Genomic DNA, 20,058 nt, shown 5'->3' with positions numbered 1-20,058 from the left:
AGGGAGACCATGTACTGTTTGTCTCTTCGTTCTTGGCTTACCTCGCTCAACATGATTCCTTCTAGCTCCATCCATTTCCCTGCAAATGCCATTATTTTGTCATTTCTAATGGCTGCATGATATTCCATTGTGTATAGATACCACAATTTTTGGATCCATTCATCTGTGGTGGGGCATCTAGGTTGTTTCCATATCCTAGCTATTGCGAACAGTAGATCACTATTTTTTAAAACTATGAGTACTGGCCTACTAATAGGATGGGACATCAATTCAGTATCTTCAGTGTACAACTGGTATAGTTTCTGCTTTGTGAATTCTCATTTCTGTATAATGGGTTACAGTGTTGAAGTGAGTGTTGACTGTGAAAGCTGCTGTTCTACAGCAGTAGAATCAGAATCACCTTCATCTGGCAATAAATAGATTTCCTGGCTCAAGCTTTCTAAAATGCTAATTTTAGCTTGGCTTGGGGTAGTGGTAGAGAATCAGAACTTTCCAGGAGAATATCATTAGTCCGAGAAGCACACTGGTTACACCCTAGCTCTCAACTACTATGTGGCTTCTACATGAAACAGCCCAAGATGGGAAGCTAGGCTGCTCTGAGAAAGGAGAAGGACCCTCTGCCTCTAAAACCAGTAGTTAGAGACACATTACAAAAGTCCCCAAGAACCCAGGCTCAAGGGGAAGATGAATTTTGAGGGCCACTCATCCACCATCTATATTCACCTTCAATTCTATCTTCATTATCATCTTATTTATTTATTTATTTATTTATTTATTTATTTATTTATTTATTTATTTATTATGGAGTTTTGAATGAATACAGTGCCACTCTCAGGCTAGACAAGTATTTTATCACTTGAGCCTCATCTCTAACGTTTTTGTTTATATTTTGTATTATAAGGTCTTGGTAACTTTGTCTGGACTAGCCTTGACCTCTCCATCCTCCTGCCCTCCACCTCTTCCGTAGCTGGGATAACAGGCATGCACCACTGTAGCTGACTTTTTTTTTTTCCCAATTATTTTTATTCTTTTCCTTAACCTCATCCAGTAGTAATGATACTGTATGGTTACTGCTGGCATTTAGAACATAAGATATAGATAATCCTGGGTATGAGCCAAAGGTACTTAGCCAGGAATTCACATTAGAATATTTGAGATTTTTCTGAGGGGGTGCCGGTCCAGAGGCTTGAACTCAGGGCTTGGGTGCTGTCCTTAAGCTTTTTTTGCTCAAGACTAGCACCCTATCACTTGAGCCACAGTTCCACTGTCAGCTTTTTGATGATTAATTGGAGATCTCATGGACTTTCCTGCTCCAACTGGCTCCAAACTATGATCCTAAGATCTCAGGTAGGATTACAGGTGTGAGCAACATAGCAGTTAAGGAACTTCTTTTTTTTTTTTTTTGGTTGGTCCTGGAGGCTGAACTCTGGGCCCAGGCGCTGTCTCTCAGCTCTTCAGCTCAAGGCTAGTACCCTACCACTTGAGCCACAGCACCACTTCCAGCTTTTTTCTGCTTATGTGGTGCTGAGGAATTGAACCCAGGGCCTCATGCATACGAAGCAAGCACTCTACTACTGAGCTAACTTCCCAGCTCAGTTAAGGAATTTTTTAAAAACACACATGAAGCTGGGTGTGGTGGCTCACACCTGTAATCCTAGCTGCTCAGGAGGCTGAGATCTGAGGACCACTGTTCAAAGTCAGCCTCGGCAGGAAAGGCCATGAGACTATTATCTCCAATAAACCACTCAGAAAATTGGAAGTGGTGCTGTGGCTCAAATGATAGAGTGCTAGCCTTGAGCTGAAGAGCTGAGAGACAGTGCCCAGGCCCAGAGTTCAAGCCCCACGACTGACAAAAAAAAAAAAAAGAAAAACACACACAGCTCAAGGACCTGTTGATTCTACTAGTATAATAGGATAGAATAGTGGAAGTAGAATGGACAAGAATCTTCATTTCTAACAAGTTCCATGGGGATGTTGATCAGAACTAGCGTTAAAAAACACTGGTCAAGCTACCAGGGTAGGGGTCCTGATCTGGGATCAAAAGATGAGAAAAAATTGTGGCAAAATGTATATGTGCATTTGAGTCTTTCTCTGAGAAGTATCACAGAATCACTGAGATCTCAGACTTACAATCAGTTTCTCAGGACAAGGAATCTGCATTTTGAACAAGCTCTTTGATAATCCCTTAGAGCTAAGGGCTATTCCTAGGAAACTGGGAAAAGAAAGAGGCAGAAGAATGATAGTCTAACTTGTTCTATGCTGATCTAACACATGGACAAACAGGACACATCAGGGTTGATATTGTTCCCTTTAATAGTGAAGCAAATAAAATTTGCTTCCTCCCAGCCTTCCATGGAAGTACTAGCTGAATTGGGGTAAGGCATTAGTGGTCCCAAGGAGGTAATATGGCCTTTGAGAGCCACAGCTAAAGGAATGCTCTGAAAAGTGGAAAGTTACTTTATTTTGGACAAAGGCCATGATTACAAGTGTACCTTCTAGATTACCTACCTGTCAACTTCCTCTTTGCTCATGGCAGCAAATGTGAAACACTCGGTCACTCCATTGATGGCAAGCAGAAGAACATAGACACAATAGCACCGCAGCAAAATGGGTCCTATAAAGAAACAATCCATGCAGAGTCTAAAGTACAAATAGAAGGCACATATGTATCCTCAGTTCGGCCAAGTCACAAAGAACACAAGAACCTGGATCATGGGACCTGCTGGTAGCAAGGGGCAAACTGCATGCCCACTGCAGGATTCCTGGCATTCCTTGGCACTGATTAAAACAATGAGCTAAAAACAAAAATACAGATATAAATGTACAGATTTCTTGTTGAAGAACTAACAGCTTATAGGGCCAGCAAGTAAAATGCCAACTTTTTAAATTGGCATACAAAAGATTGCTATGACAGTTTGAGCACTCAGAACTAATTGTGAAGGGAGAGCCTCTCTTGGCAACATCCTGTGGTTGCTTTAGAGGGTGTTTCTTTGTGACTGTTTTCTAATCTCTGCACATAAACTCATTAATGGCTTCCTATTTGCCTTATGAAAATATACTTCTCACAACACAAACCCCACCACAAGTTGCAAACCACTTTATTGGCTGCACAGTAGATTTTTCCTCAAACTTAATAGCCTTTGCTCTAATGTGAAAACCTGGGTCTCCCTGCTACAACTAATTCCAAAAGACTGAGCCTCGTGACAGTGGTTAAAATATACCATTGTAAAATGGCAGCAACAAAACCCTTTATATTGAGATGGATAACAGAAAGAATCTTCCAGGTTCCTGTCTAGGACCTGGACCTGAGGAATTGCTAAACACAAGGCGAAACACTGCAAGCAGATTGTCAGCTTTCAGTCCTGCACATCTTCAAATTGGTGAAATCTCCAAAGACTAGCAAGTGCTTTGAGATTCGCAGCAACCTAGGAACTATGTATTTCAATGTCAGATTCATTCAATACTTTTCTCCTTTAAAAACCAATAATATATTATTACATATACAATTTTATTTGCTGAGATCAATTTTATTCTCTGCAAATGATGCTGGGTTATCCTTCAGAGACTTTCATGCATCAGGTCTTGAGATTGATGTAGCATTTACTATATTCAAATGTGTTTAGGACCAAGCAGAAGCTCATTAGATGTTGGTCCTTCATGCTGGAGGGAACATAGGCAAGTGCTTAGGTCTGACTGAGAAGAAAGCCAATAGTAGGGAGGTTTCATGACAATGTCTTCAGGTGATGTTGGGGAAGTAACTGATGGACTTGGTGCAAGCCCTTGACCACACCCTATATATATATTAGCTTGTATGAGGGAACAATCCCAAAGACCCCACTACTGACAGTTGCCTTGCACCAATACATTAGTCAATTAAGAGTGCATGTTTTCTTGAATTTCATGAGACACTTCTAGTTCTATTTGGAAATTAGATTAAATCCAGCAAAACTCTAGGGCATACCTGTTCCTGAGCTAAGCATGGCCCCTCCATAGATATCCAGAGCCAACTGAGAATAGGCAAAGCCAAAAACAGTGATGGTAAGACCGGTTAGCAGGGCCAACTTTAGCAGGAACTCCAAAACTGTAGCAGCCACAGCAACATCCTCCTGAACCAAGATGTAAGAGAAGAAAGTTGAATAAATCATAAAGCTGAAGGACACCCTCATCTCTGGCCTCCTCTCTAAACTATTTTACAGCTCATTTTTTCAACTAAGGGCCTCACTGATTTTATGAGAATTAGCAAATGACTTTGTAGGTGGAAAAGGGAAGGCTTAGTTTTCATCTCATTTAGGATCTATTATTTCAAATACTGCCCACTTTGATACTTATTCTTAAGTAGGCAGCACATTTTCATCTATACTAGTGAGCTTTTGTGCTTCTCTTGAAAACATATCAAAATTCTGATGTTACTGTCAATGTACACTTAGGAAAATAAATTTTTTTTGGGGGGGGGAGGGTCGGTCATGGAGCTTGAGCGCTGGGCTTGGGTGCTGTCCCTGCACTCTTCAGCTCAAGGCGAGCACTCTACCACTTGAGCTATTGCACCATTTCTGGTTTTCTAGTGGTTTATTGGAGATAAGAGTCTCACGGAGTTTCCTGCCTGGGCTGCTTTGAACCATGATCCTCAGATCTCAGCCTCCTGAATAGCTAGGATTACAGGCGTGAGCCACCAGCGCCCGGCAGAAAAATAATTCTAAATCAGATTGTGAACCAGATTAGCTCATCTTGAGATATTATGCATAAACTATATTTTTCAAAACATCTTCTAAAACATGTACAAGATAGACATAGTTTGCTTTTAATTCTAAGTGAGACATTTTCAATAGTTTTAAAAAATAAATTTTTCTGTAAGCAAATACTCCTCAAATAAAATCTCTTCTGTACTGACCTGTTAAGAGTACATGGAGGGCTGGGAAGGTGGCTCAGTGGTAGAGTGCTTGCCTTGCATGCTCGAGGCCCTGGGTTCGATTCCTCAGCACCACATAAGCAAAAAGAAAAAAGCCGGAAGTGGCGCTGTGGCTCAAGTGGTAGAGCGCTAGCCTTGAGCTGAAGAGCTGAGGAACAGCACCCAGGCCCAGAGTTCAGGCCCCACGACTGGACCCAAAAAAAAATAAAAATTAAAAAAAAAGAGTACATGGATTCCCAGAATCAGAATGTAGCCCAGGGCATGTCACAGTCTAAAGTTTAATTGGTATGCTGAGTAAAGCCTGGATACCACATTGTTTCTTCACCATGCCCTAAGTTACCCCTGCTCCAATCTCAACAGTCTTTGGTTCTTGAGAATCTGAGGACAAGAGCGGCTACCTCATTCTTATACCTAGGACTATGCCATAGAAGGTATTTGAGCTACAACTGAGGAGAGAAGAGCTTTGACAGGGCTGAGGGTAAGGGCCATAAGACAGAAGTGAGCCGTAAATCCTGCCATCAGTCTGAATGTGATAGAAGGATAAAATCTACAAGAAAATTCAGATTAAAAAGAAGAGAAACTGTCCAGTGCCTGTGGCTCACCCTGTAATCCTAGCTACTCAGGAGGCTGAGATCTAAGCACCATGGTTCAAAGCCATCCCAAGCAGGAAAGCCTGTGAGACTCTTATCTCCAATTAACTGCCAAAAAAAGCTGGAAGTGGAGTTGTGGCTCAATTAGTAAAGCACTAACTTTGCACACTAAAGCTGAAAACAGCACCCAGGCCCACAATTTAAGTCCCACAACCTGCACCCAAAAGAGAGAAACAGACTGTTCCACATTTCTGTTTGGTTGCCTTGCAGTTATAGAGAAGTGTTTTTTTTTTTTTTTTTAATCTTTAAGTAGCTATACAAAGCAGTTGTCATTTAACAAAGCAGTTTATGAATACAGTGCACCTTGATCAATGCTACAGGAACTTTAAATGAGATATAATGGCATGAGAACCAAGATTACCTGCTTCTGAAGTATGGCATCCTTTTCCCTCTCCACTACTTTAGCAAAGAATATATAAAAACTCTCCTCTATTGGCTGGAATATTAACCTGGCCACAAGAGAGCCAAGATTATTGACTATGTCATACACTCCTACAAAACAAAAAGAAATAATCACATCAGTTTTTCAATTTTAACTTTCACAGTACTATCATAAAATCATTTTTCTAATTCAATCTTTAATTAAACGATATTCAAACCTTGAGCTAACTACAGATTTACAAACAGAAGAGGTAATATTGATCCCAGTAAGCATTCACCCACTTTCCCTAAATGGAAACGTGCTGCAGAAGTATAGTAAAATACCACAACCAGGATACTAATATTGATAATCACAATAAAAGAAATTTCCATCACTAGTACATTTAAAAAAACAATGAAAGTCCTCAAAGCAAAGTTGCTTTTTAAAACTTCTATTGCTTTGGCATAATATTAAAAATAAATAAAGAAAAAAGTGTGATCAATCTAGGTATACAAATTTAGGCCAATCTTTGTGACTGTTAAGTTTCCTTTTCTTCTCATCTAGAACACTCCTGCCACCCCCCCCCCCCCCCCCGCAAATCAGCACCAGGGTTCTACTGAAAGCAAAAAAGAGAGCAGATGATGTCAGCAAAAACCTGCTTCTCATGTCACATGAGAGAGAGCAGTTAGTGTGCTGCATATATTTACCAAGACCTACAATTTACAATCTTCAGGATTCATTTTTAAACAATCTTTGCTTCTTATCATCTTTAATTTTTCATTAAATGTATCAAGCTATAGGAAAAATACTAAGAAGTATCTATTAATAGTATTCATGTTTAATAAAAATGCTACAGAATTTCATCTTACCTTGATCACCAAAATTTAATACATTCAAAAATGTCATCACATAACGCTCACCTAAAAACAGAAAAGCAAAATAGCATTTTAAATGCATATTAATTTTTTGTTTCTTTTTCTCTTATCATCTATCAACTTTTCTAGCAGGTAAGTTCTTTCTCTTAGGTTTTTTGGGTTTTTTTAAAAGATAGAGTCTCCCTATATAGCCTCAAACTTAGGATTTTCCTGCCTCAGCTTTCCAAGGGCTTCAGAAGACAAATACTTTTTTTTGGGGGGGGGGGCGGTTGTGGGGCCTGAACTCTGGGCTTGGGCGCTGTCCCTCAGCTCTTCAGCTCAAGGCTAGCACTCTAGCACTTGAGCCACAGCGCCACTTCTGTTTTTTTTTCTTTTTGCTTATGTGGTGCTGGGGAATCGAACCTAGGGCCTCATGCATTCAAGGCAAGCGCTCTACCACTGAATCGAACCTAGGGCCTCATGCATTCAAGGCAAGCGCTCTACCACTGAGCCACCTTCCCAGCCCCAGACAAATACTTTCAAAGGAAGTGTCCAAAGCATATAAGTGAAAAACAAAACAACACAACCTAACAAGCTAAAAACAAAATATGAGAAGCCAGGCACCAGTGGCTCATGCCTATAATCCTGGTTACTCAGGAGGTTGAGATCTGAGGATCTCAGCTGGAAGCCAACTCAGATAGGAAAATTTGTGGGACTCATCTCCAATTAACTCCACAACTCCACAAGTGGAATTGTGACTCAAAGTGGTAGAGTGATACCCTTGAGCAAAAAAGCTTAGGGACAGCACCCAGGCCCTGAGTTCAAGACCTAGAACCAGCACAAAAAAGTAAATAGACATGGGGAGATTATGAAAATGTTAGCCATAAAAATGATTGTCTCAAGGTCCCCCCCACCCCATACCTTTTCTTTTGGTGTCAATACTAGAGCTTCTTATTCCTAGGTTGGGTTTTCTCTAATCACAGCTGGCACTCTTGAGCCACACCTTCAGTTCTAGCTTTTTGCTGGCTAAGTGGAGAGGAGTCTCATGGTTTGCCATGGGCTGCCTCTGAAACTCTATTCTCAGATCTCAGCCTCCTGAGTAGCCATACTGGAGGTGCAGCTAAGTGACAAAATGCCAGGTGTGAGCAAAAAAGCCAAGACAGTAAGATAAACCAAGCTCAGAGACACAAACAGTACACGTTTTCTCTCATATACCGAAGATAGATCTAAAATACTGGGACATGATTCACATACAGTGAGACAAAGGAGGATACTCTTAGGAGAAGAATGCAAAGGTACAATGTCTACTGCATCTGATCATAGAAAATAATATTTATAGAATAAACTCCAGGAAATGGAAGCAGGAAGCTTTTTCTTTGTTGTCATTTTTGTTTTTTCTTTTTGTCTTGTTTGTTCATTTATCTGTTTTGGGGAGGGTACGGAGGGACATGGAGGAACAAAATGCACCAGTGATACTCACTAGACACTATGTTGAATATGAACTATATAACCTGTGGGTGAGGACAGGAGAGAAAAATTGGGAGGGAGCAAGGGAAGGGGTGACATTGTCCAAAAAGAAATATACTCTTAGCTGGGCGCCAGTGGCTCACGCCTGTAACCCTAGCTACTCAGGAGGCTGAGATCTGAGGATCGAGGTTCAAAGCCAGCCTGGGCAGGAAAGTCTATGAAACTGTTATCTCCAATAAGCCACCAGAAAACCAGAAGTGGCACTGTGGCTCAAGTGGTAGAGCGCTTGCCTTGAGCTGAAGAGCTGAAGGACAGTGCCCAGGGCAAGCTCAAGCCCCATGACCGACAAAAAAAAAAAGAAAGAAAGAAAAAGAAATGTACTCTTTACCTGGCTTATGTAAATGTAACCCCTCTGTATATCACCTTTATAATAACAATAAAAAATTTTTAAAAGCCAAGAGAGCAGGAGGTCCTGAGTTCAAGCCCTAGCACCCTCCCCACATACACACAATGCAATCTAGAAATGATTTTAAATATACAGAAGAATGTGCCTAGGTTATATACAAATATCACACACACACACACATTTTTGGGAGGAGGAGGTATTTGTACTAGGGCTTGAACTCAGGGCCAGGGCACTGTCCTTAGCTTTTTTACTCAAGGCTGGTGCTCTACCAACTTGAACCACAGCTCTTTTTTGGCTTTTGTGGTTAACTGGAAATAAGAGTCTCATGGACATTTCTGCCCAAGCTAGCTTCAAATTGCAATCCTCAGATCTCAGTCTCTTGAATAGCTAGGATTATAGATGTAAGCCTCCTACACCCAGCCAACATTATACATCTAATATTACTGTTCCTTTACATGAGGGACTTGAGCATTCTTAAGATTCTAATATCTGGATTAGCTCTGGAGCCAATCCCCTGGATTCCAAAGCAAGATAAAAGATTAACTACTGTTAATCTTGCTTTCCTACCTTCAAATGGCTCATTAGTGTTTGCAAAAAGTCCAGTCTCCATTATTTACGTTTGAGGGCTTTTATATACAGCTATCTTTTGACCTTCCTTCAACAATCTTAACCCCATCATGCTATCATTCTTTGTTATACCCTCCCCTACCTGGGTTTGACTTTTCAGCTGCTCTGAGTCAGGCTGGGCCTGATTGTGGCATCCTCACATCTAAAATTACATTTGTGTAGAAGAAAATCTCTATCAAAATAGGCCTTCTCTTCACATCTATAAGCTCCCTGAGGGTAGGAGAGTCCTCTCAATCATTCTGTCCCTCTCAGGTTTCTTAGTAGAGCTCCAGGAAATGAGGGAGGGCCTAAAGGACTTTTGGTGACTGAGCTAACATTTCCAAGTACTAATCCAGGAGTTGGTGGTTCACTCCTGTAATCCCAGCTACTCAGGAGGCTGAGATCTGAGGATCGAGTTTCAAAGCCAGGCCCAGCAAAAAAGTCCCTTGAGATAAGAATCTCCAATAAACCATTCAAAAACCAGAAGTAGAGCTGTGGCTCAAGTGGAAGACCACTAGCCTTGAGCACAGAGAGGCTCAGGGACAATGCCCAGGCCCTGAGTTCAAGCCCTATAACCAACAACAACAACAAAACATTTCCAAGTACAGCCCCATATTTCTGAAACAGCCACACAATGTCTGTGACTGTGATAACAGAATGAGCTCCTTGAGGCCATGGCTTGTTTTCACCTCTATTTTGGCACTTGTCACACAGCATGCAGGAAATGTGGGGGAAGAAGGAAAGAGCACTGTATTTTTTTGTTACCACAAAGTGATTTCAACTGTTTTCTTTTTGAGCTACAGCTTTTAAAGATATGCAGAATCTGGGAATCCTGGTTAGGCCACTTACTTATTTCCCAGACACTACAAAGTCAGACAACAGACTAGGAGGGCCAATTGTGGAAAAAGTACCAGCTATGTTTTCAGACTAAGTCCAGGAAGCTCTAGTGCTGTCAAAAACATATGTCTAGCAACTGCAATCCAGACAACTAGTTGAGCCCTATTTTGATTGATCTGTTCCTCAACCTTACTAAAACTTCTCTAACACATTAGAGGGAAAGGATGATTCTCTTTTCCCAAAAATATTAACCATCAAATACACAATTTAATTAGTTACCTTCTACTGTTGCTTGTCTTACTCATCAACAAATATTTGCTGAATGTTTATCCTCTGTCAGGTCTAACAGGGGAACAGTAGACAATGGCATACTCACTGTTTCTGAAGGAACTTATAGCTCCGTACCTTCACTCAGTTCTTCCAATGCTTCTGACCCAAAAGTCCCCTGAGCAGTTTTTTTTTTGGGGGGGAGGGGTGGTTTGGTCAGTTGTGGGCCTTGAACTCTGGCCCTGGGTGCTGTCCCTCAGCTCTTCAGCTCAAGGCTAGCACTCTACCACTTGAGCCACAGTGCTACTTCTGGTTTTCTGGTGGCTTATTGGAGGTAAGAGTCTTACGGACTTTCCTGCCCAGGCTGGCTTTGAACTGCGATCCTCAGATCTCAGCCTCCTGAGTAGCCAGGATTACAGGCATTAGCCACCAGCGCCGAGCAGCATATTCATTTTTATACTGGCAAAAGCTCAGGCTAGAAGCATGCACTCTCAAGACTCAGAGAGCTCCTGGATATCTCCTGGTCTCTCCCTCAGCTCATAGGTAGGAAAAATGAGGCACAAGAGGAGTTACTTCCCTTTGGAGATATAATAAAAATTTTAAATGGGGGAAAATAAGATAATAAAGGTGGTTGTATTAGAATGCTAGGATTATAGAAAAAGACAGTTTTCTATTTTCTGGAATTTTTTTTTTTGGGGGGGGAGTCTGGACATGGGGCCTGAACTCTGGGCCTGGGTGCTGTCCCTCAGCTTTTTAGCTCAAGGCTATCACTCTACCACTTGAGCCACAGCGCCACTTCCGGCTTTTTTTTCCTGCTTATGTGGTGCTGAAGAATAGAACCCAGGGCCTCAAGCATGCAAGGCAAGCGCTCTACCACTGAGCCACCTTCCCAGCCCCATGTTTAGAATTTTTATAATGGCATTAAATAACAAGCCAGATATGGTAGTCCATGCCTGTTATCCTAGTACTTGAAAAGCAGAAGCAGAAGGATTGCAAATTTGAGACTAATGATTTCCAGACCATCCTAGGCTATACAATAAGACTCAATTTCAATAAACCAAAACCAACCAACCAAATACAGAAGATGTACTTCCACTCTTTGCTGGTCCTCTAATCCTAGCTATTCAGGAGGCTGAGATCTGAGGACTTCAGGTCATTCGAAGGCAGAACAGACAGGAAAGTCCATGAGACTCTTATTTCCAATTAACCCAAAATGCCAGAAGTGGAGCTGTGGCTCAAGAGGTAGACAGCAAGAAAGCTCAGGGACAGCAAGGACTCAGGCCCAGAATTGAAGCTCCAGGACTCATAAAAAAAGTTAGGATGGGATGATATTATGGATAAATCTCTATTTTCCATTTTTGTAACTAATATAATACTTTTACAATGAATGTATTAAAATTATATACCATGAGGTCTTACAGTTACTTTGCTATAGTTTGGGTCTGAAATTCAAAGCTAGCCCAGACAGGAAAGTCTGTGAGACTCTTATCTCCAATTAATCAACAAAAAGCTGGAAGTGGGCTGTGCCTCAAGTAGTAGAGTAGCCTTCAGCAAAAAGCTCAGGGATAGCACCCAGGCCCTGAATTTAAACCCCAGGAGTGGCACCAAAGTCAAAGGAACAAAAAAGGATAAGATAATGAGATTATGGGTAAATCTCTATTTTCCTTTTCTGGGGATAATTGATATAATACTTTTATAATAAATGTACTAAAATTATACATTATAAGGTCTTACAGTAGTATCTTGCTATAAGTTTGGGTCTGAAGTGTCCCCCAAAGGCCAGTGTGTTGAAGGTTTGGTCCCCTGTCCATGGTACTATCAGGACGTGATGGAACCTTTAGGAGTTGAGACTTAGTACAAGGAAGTTAGGTCACTGGGCATAACCTGGAAGGGGATACTGGAATGCAAGTCCCTTTCCAGTTTCCCAGATACCATGAGGAGAACATGCCTCTTCAACTATTTGCCTGCACGATGAAAAACTGCTGCCATAGGCCTAAAGCAGCCAGGCCAAGAAACCAGAGACTGAAACCTCTGCCAAAACAATGAATCAAAATAAATATTCCTTCCTTTTAAGTTGATTATCTCAGGTGTTTTGTCATAGAAACAGAAAGCTGACTAATCCAGACTTGGATTCCAATTAAGCTGTTCCTCATTACTGTTGGACTCTGAAGAAACACCCTTATTTCCTTCATCTATACTGAAGGAGGAAAGTACCTTTTCTCTTAAAAACTTTTTATTAGCATAACTTCGTGGTACAAATAGGGGGTCATTGGGACATTTCCATACATGCATACAATGCATCCCATCAATCTTATCCCTTCTATCACTCTCCTTACACTCCAAAGAGGAAAAATATATTTTATAAGGCTGTGGAGCAATTAGACATCTCAAATAAAGCATAAAACTAAACAAATATTGGTTTCTCCCTCCATTTTTTCCCCAAGAGTTCTATGCCAACGGGGCTCCAAACAGGCAATCTGGATCAAGTTAATCAGAAGTCCTGGGATATGTATTCACTTATCTTCTGACTGTTCATAGTGACCTTTTACTTACCTTCTGTCAAAATCTGTTTCAAGAAAGATTGTTTGAAAAAACTCCAAGTCAGTTTAGCTTCTTGCCAATTCACAAAAGCCTATACAGAAGAAAAAACAAGAAACAAAGAAACAAAAATTCCAGGCATTTCAAGGCTAAGAATACAATGCTCATGAGAAGCAAAATCATTTGGGTCCTAAACCCCAACTTAGATAGTCCCCACTGAATTTTTACTTAATGCTAGGCATACAGAGGCATCCAAAACTTCTGGGAAATAATTTATTTGGTGTGGTTCTATTTTTTTTTTTTTTGTCAGTTATGGGGCTTGAATTCAGAGCCTGGGTACTGCCCCTGAACTTATTGCTCAAGGCTAATACTCTACCACTTTGAGCCACAACTCCACTTCTGGGTTTTGAGTGGTTAGAGATAAGAGTCTCACAGGGTCTTTTTCTTCCCTGGCTGGCTTCAAATTGTGATTCTCAGATCTTAGCCTCCTCAGTATCTCAGTAGCTAAGTATTAACCACCAGCACCTGGCCTTTTTTTTTTTTCTTTCTTGCTCAACTTGCTTGCTCAGCTGACACTCCATTTGAGCCATACCTCCAACTTGGCCTTTCCTGAGTATTTTGGTGATGGAGTTAAAAACTTGCCTGCTTGGGTTGACTTTAAACTTTATTCTCCAGATCTCAGCCTTTTGAGTAGCTCAGGTATGAGCCATTAGTGTCTAGCTTAGTTTGGATTTTAAATATCCCCCAAAGGCTACGTGTTGAAAGCTTGGTCCCTTAGTGAAGGGTTACTCAGAGGCAGAACTGTTAAGAAATAGAATCTAATGGAAAGTGTTTAGGTCATTAGGGATGTGCCCTTGAAGGGGACTTTGCCTCTTCTTTCTGTCCTTTCTCAGGCATGAGGTAAACTGTTTGGTTCTGCCATACATTTCCGTATTGCTTGCCACGGGCCCAAAGCATTGATATCAACTGATCATGAATTGAAATTTCCAAAACCATGAGCCAAAATATACTTTTTCTCTTTATAATCTGATTATCTCAGGTGTTTGTTATAGTAACGGAAAGCTTCCACAATTTAAAGAACAGTCTTCAGCACACTTAAGATTGATACATAGAAACCCCTAAAGAACTGCTGTTATCCCTCCTAGAGGAGTTCAGACAGTTCAGTGACCAGATCTAGAACATACAGATCACAGTCAGGTCCTTTCTAGTTACAACAAAAAACACCACCTCTGAAGCTGAAGAACAAATTCTACTATAGGTATATCACATCTTTTTGTGTTGTTGTTGGTCTTGGGGCTTGAACTCTGGGCCTGGGCACTGTCCCTGAGCTCTTCAGCTCAAGGCAAGTGCTCTAGCACTTGAGCCACAGCTCCACTTCCAGTTTTCTGGTGGTTAATTGGAGAAAGGAGTTTCATGGACTTTCCTGCCTGGGCTGCCTTTGAACTGCGATCCTCAAATCTCAGCCTCCTGAATAGCTAGGATTACAGATGTGAGCCACCAGCGCCCAGCCTGGTATATCACATCTTAATACTACAGTCTACTATCTTTTACACAAAGTATATAAGGTATGCTTGTATAATAAAAAAAGAAACAGCCTCTCCAAGTCAGATAAGCAAATCAGAATTGGTACAACAGAGAGAGGTAAAATCAAAGCTTATGCAGCATTTCTGAAAGTCCCAAATGGTACCAAACTGCCTACATCCTAAGTACAAAGTGGATAAGAAAGCAAGCATGAAGGTAGGACAGAGGTTAACCTATAAGAAATGGATAGCCTCAAAACAGAGAGCTGATCACAAAATGGAGGACTATGAAACCTAGCTGATCTCAACCAGTGCCCACTAGGGGCCACTCCTCTATCACAAGGCATTTTGGATCTCAGAAGTACAGTCTAGATGGTAGAGCCCTAATGCTTAGGATGCATGCGTTTTGTAAAGAATTGTCTATCTGAAGTAATTTGGGTGTAGGATTTCAAGAGGCTCTTTGGGTGGTGAGAAGTGAACTACAAAAGCCAAGTTAATTTCACCTCTCCAAAAGGCCAGCCTCAGCTATAGAAGAAGGCCCAAGAGCAGCCTTAAAATCTACCCTGGTCACATGGGCCCTTGCGCCTGGCCAAAAGCCCATCTGTGTAGAGCAATGCTATTGAGTAGAAATGTAGCATTAAGTTTCTAGCAGCCACAGTAAACAAACAAACAAAAAAAGGAAACATGAAAATAATTTTAAATTTTTTGAGACAAGGTATCACTAAGTAGTTAAGGCTTACATAGGCCCTGGCAGGCCTCAAACTTGCAATCTTCCTGTCTCAGCCTCCAAAGTGCTGGGATTATAGGATATAACTACCCGCAGTTAATTATCTTTTACTGAACCTAAAATATTCTGTCAACATGTAATAAATATAAAAAATTATGAGAAATGTATTTTTTAGACCAAGTATTTGAAATCCAATGTGTAACTTGCACTTAGCTCATCTCAATTCATATCAGCCATGCTCTAAATGTTTTTTTTTTTTTTTCTGTTGTTGTTGGTGGTTATGGGCTTGAACTCTGGGCCTGGGCGCTGTCCCTCAGTTCTTCAACTCAAGGCAAGTGCTCTACCACTTGAGCCACAACGCCACTTCCAGTTTTCTGGTGGTTAATTGGAAGTAAGAGTCGTACAGGACTTTCCTCCCTGGGTTGGCTTTGAACCTACATCCTCAGATCTCAGCTTCCTGAGTAGTTAGGATTACAGGTGTTGAGCCACCAGTGCCTGACTCTAAATGTTTATATTCACATATAGCTGGTGGCTATCATTCAAGACAGAGCAAGCCTAGAGCACTTCTGAAAACAAGGGTCTCTCAGTTCATATTCTTCACCTCTGTGTTTCCAAAACTTTGGGCACCAGTGGCTCATGCCTGTAATCCTAGTTACTCAGGAGGCTCAGATCTGAGGATCACAGTTCAAAGCCAGCCCAGGCAGGAAAGTCTGTGAGACTCTTTTTTTTTTTTTTTTCCTTTTTTGTCAGTTATGGGGCTTGAACTCTGGGCTTGAGCACTGTCCCTCAGCTCTTCAGCTCAAGGCACTTGAGCCACAATGCCACTTCCTATGAGACTCTTATTACCAATTAACCACCAGAAAACTGGAAGTAGCACTGTGGCTCAAGTGGTAGAGAGCTCACCTTGAGCTGAAGAGCTCAGGGACAGCACCCAGGCCCAGATTTCAAACCCCACAATCGACTAAGAGAAAGAGAGAGAGAGAAGACAAGCCTGAGTTATCTCAAAATGTACTGCCTACAGGGCATCACTAAACCTGGAGCAGATGTCGGAGCAGTTTTAGCCTTAAATAAATTTTCATTAAGGAAACTGGGACTCAAGATGTTTAAAAACAGAACAAAGGGCACCAGAGAACTTAACACCACTAGGCGGCACTGTAGATCACTCATTCTTTGTCACTGGTTCTGCCCGGCATCTTGCTATCATTCAGGACAGAGCCAGCCTAGAGCACTTCTGAAAACAAGGGTCTTTCTCTCTTACACTACTTCCTACTTCCTACCCATACACCAAGGTGGCCCCTGCAGCAGTACCCATTCTGCAAAAAGGAAACAAAAAGTTACAGCTTTTTCCAAGAGGCTTTTCTGCATCCTGCTTGCCAGTAGGTTTGGGCATATGACTAAGCTCTTTAAAGAGCTTGGGGAGAGTGAAAATATACAGTGAATCTAATCTGAAAGCTCATGTTCAAGAATCCTTTCTCCTAATAACTTCAGTGTAAAAGTGTCCATAGTTCAGAAGGAACAGCCATACTGCTTACTATTGCCAAAGTGCTTATTAAAGCCACAGTGGAAGGAAGTCCAATTTGAAACTGGGGTTCTTCTCAAGGGTGTTTGCTAAGTTTTAGAAAAGAGGAAGTAATCTCTGTGGACTGTTACCATTTTCTTCACAATGGATTTATCATTTGGGATGGTGAGTAAGACCTATTTAAAGCTGAGTTGATACTACTGAGCTTGTCTAAACAGACATGAATTTCTCTGGGATCACTTAACATGATAGTCCACACAGTGTCACTGTGTTGATGGGGAAACTGAAGCTTAGAAGGCAAAAACTGCCGGGTGCCGGTGGCTCACGCCTGTAATCCTAGCTACTCAGGAGGCTGAGATCTGAGGATCATGGTTCAAAGCCAACCCGGACAGGAAAGTCCCTGAGACTCTTATCTCCAATAAACCACTAGAAAACTGGAAGTGGCGCTGTGGCTCAAGTGGTAGAGTGCTCGCCTTGAGCTGAAGAGCTGAGGGACCCAAGCCCCATAACTGACAAAAAAAAAAAAGGCAAAAACTTGGTGAAAGCAATAGCTCAATAGCTATGTACAGGGGCTGGGAAGGTGGCTCAGTGGTAGAGTGCTTGCCTTGCATGCCTGAGGCCTTGGGTTCAATTCCTCAGCACCACATAAGCAAAAAAGAAAAAGCTGGAAGTGGCGCTGTGGCTCAAGTGGTAGAGCTGAAGAGCTGAGGGACAGCGCCCAGGCCCAGAGTTCAGGCCCCACGACTGGACCCAAAAAATAGCTATGTACATATGAACATATAAAATAATGCTAATTGAAATGAGATCCAAGATATGGAAACATGCTGGTTTGTTGTTGTTGGTTTAGTGTACTGTTTACAGTTTTTCCTCTGATTTATTCCCTGTTGTCACTTTTTTTTATTTCAGTACCCTTTGTCTTATACGTAAGTTTATCTGATTTGGGGAAGAAAGAGGAATCACAGAAATAGTAGGCAAAGGGTGAACCAATGCAACAGCATACTATGTTAGAAATGAACTTTACAACATGGGGGGGAAGGTGAGTCGGGGGAGGGAAAGTGGGAAAAAAAACGAAGGAGGGGGTAACACTGTTCGAAAAGAAATGTACTCATCACACTGGAACCCCTCTGTACATCACCTTTACAATAATAAATAAATTAATAAATTAATAAATAAAAATAAATGCAAAAAAAAACTTGGTGAAAGGTCTGAATCAGAACTCAGATAACTCATCCTACTTCAACCTGAGTGACTCTTCCATTTCTCACTCTTCCACTGACTCACAGTGATCTAATCAATAGCATTCTTCCCATACCAACAAGAGTCACCAGAGAGCCAGACGCTGTGGTCCTGCCTCTGCCCTCCTACACATGTATCTTTCCTCTCCCCTTCCTCCTCCTGCTCCAGTCACTCCAGACCATTGATTCTATCCTAGTTTATCTATCCTCCCATTTCCATTTTCCCCAATGTTCTGTCTCTTCTCACCAGTACAACTGCCACTGCAGCCTACAGAACTTTTTCATTTCTTTATCTCTAGACCATCCTTATTGTAGGTTCAGGCTTTAGAGTCAAGCTTGAAAAATGAAGCTCAAATTGTAGTCTTCGACTTAACCCAAAGATTATGGGCAAGACAGCTAACTTTCTAAGCCTTGGTTTTCTCGTCTGCAAAATGGGATAATAAGTCTTATCTCATGGAGCTAAAATGAGAACAAATTAAGAAAATGAGACCCTACATCTGTAACAGATAGAAAGCTCCATCATATAAGCTGATCATGGCACTATTTAAAATGTTTCATTAGCTAGGTATCAGGGCTCATGCCTATAATCCTAGTTCCTCAGGAGGCTGAGATTTGAGGATTCTGGTTTGAAGCCAGTCCAGGCAGGAAAGTCCACAAGACTCTTATTTCCAATTAGCTACCAAAAAGCCAGAAGTGGAGCCACTGCTCCTGAATTAAGCCCAAATTCCACAGAACTGAGGCCACTACTACCTGACCCTAACTTAGGAGACCAAGTTTAGTTACCTTAATGCCCTTCTGCCCACCTTTTGTTTTCTCTCTGTTCCTATCCAGACAACCTAAGTACCTCAGTAATCTATATATTCTCAATTCTAATATAGTGAGGGAGATTATAGTGTGTTTTTGTTTAGTTTTGTTTTGAAACATACACAGTCTTGAACTCAGGAAATCATATTCACTTGGTTCTCTTACTCAACCCTTGCATTCTACCTCTTAAACCATGTCTTCAGCTCAGTTTTTTGCTAGTTAACTAGGATGATGTCTTGCAGACTTTTTTCCCTGGAATGGCTTAAACTGTGGCCCTCCAGATTCCCAAGTAGCTCAGATTAGTGGTGTTAGTTACCAGTACCCAGCTAGTACTGTGATGCTTTTTTTTTTTTTAATCATTGACAAAGCAATTTTTTTCCTTCCTGTGATCACAGATGCCACCATACACACATTTTCACTTCTGCTCACCTGTGTGTCAAGGTCCAGCTCAAAAACAACTTGTTGCACAAATTCATCTCTAATACTCCCAAATGAAATTCATCAGTCCTTTCTAGTTGCTTCTGTTCCGACAACCCTAGTTACATGCACTGTCTTATAGTGTAGTTAGCTAGACACACATCTAATCTCCTCACCTCAATGCAAGTTGTGAGGACAAGGACCACATTCAAGGTATATGGCATTGTATTCAACATAGAAACTCTTTGAATATGTTTGTTGTGCCAAAGTCCTTAGCTTTATTTAAATATTAGCATAGGTCTGGGAATGTGACTTAGTAGAATGTGGCTTGCCTAGCATGCACGAAGCCCTGGGTTCAATCCCTCAGTACCACATAAACAAAAAAGGCCAGAAGTGGCACTGTGGCTTAAGTGTAGAGTACTAGCCTTGAACAAAAAGCTCCGGACAGTGCCCAGGCCCTGAGTTCAAGCCTCAGGATTGGCAAAAAACAAAACAACAAAAAAAAAAAACAACACATCTCTGAGGTCTAGAGTCCTTGAAACTTCCTAAGGCCTGGGAATGACCTCTTTTACATAACTGTGTGCCAAGTAGCAACAACATGAGGAAAACCATCTCAGGATCAAGAAATCTGCTCCAGGAGAGCATGCAGGGTACTTTCAGGTAGGCTGACAGATTAAACTGCTGAGCCCTCATACAAGCCATCAGTGTTGGCATTATTGATACGCTCTAACAGAGCCAACACTTTTCTCAGAGCAGCAATATATTGATGGTGACAAGACTGATTCATACTTAAGAGACACTCACTTGTGCCAGGCCACAGCATTAAGTATCTTATATAACCTATCTTATCAGGCTCTCTTAACAGCCTTCAGAAAACCTGACAGATAAAGAAATCAAGCCTCTGCTGGACATAGTGGTGCATGTCTTTAATACCAGTTATCCAG

At 41.4% G+C, this 20,058-nt stretch overlaps 1 protein-coding gene across 4 annotated transcripts in view; it reads right to left on the bottom strand.

Annotated features, from left to right (window-relative positions):
• Window positions 1-20,058, bottom strand: part of Rft1 (RFT1 homolog) — a 47,560-nt gene that overhangs the window by 7,748 nt on the left and 19,754 nt on the right. For all 4 annotated transcript variants that reach the window (XM_070018528.1, XM_070018529.1, XM_070018531.1 and 1 more), the window contains 5 exons: window positions 12,908-12,986; window positions 6,787-6,837; window positions 5,918-6,048; window positions 3,962-4,106; window positions 2,509-2,614 (listed from right to left, as the gene is read on the bottom strand). In XM_070018528.1, coding sequence (XP_069874629.1) covers window positions 2,509-2,614; window positions 3,962-4,106; window positions 5,918-6,048; window positions 6,787-6,837; window positions 12,908-12,986 — 512 coding nt within the window. The remainder of the gene's footprint in view (window positions 1-2,508; window positions 2,615-3,961; window positions 4,107-5,917; window positions 6,049-6,786; window positions 6,838-12,907; window positions 12,987-20,058) is intronic.

The sequence above is a fragment of the Dipodomys merriami genome, unplaced genomic scaffold (assembly GCF_024711535.1).
Source record: "Dipodomys merriami isolate MVZ:Mamm:240054 unplaced genomic scaffold, mDipMer1.0.p SCAF_13, whole genome shotgun sequence".
In the NCBI taxonomy this organism is placed as follows: Eukaryota; Metazoa; Chordata; class Mammalia; order Rodentia; family Heteromyidae; genus Dipodomys; species Dipodomys merriami.
Note: the sequence above shows the minus strand (reverse complement) of the source record. Positions and strands in the feature narration are given on the sequence as shown.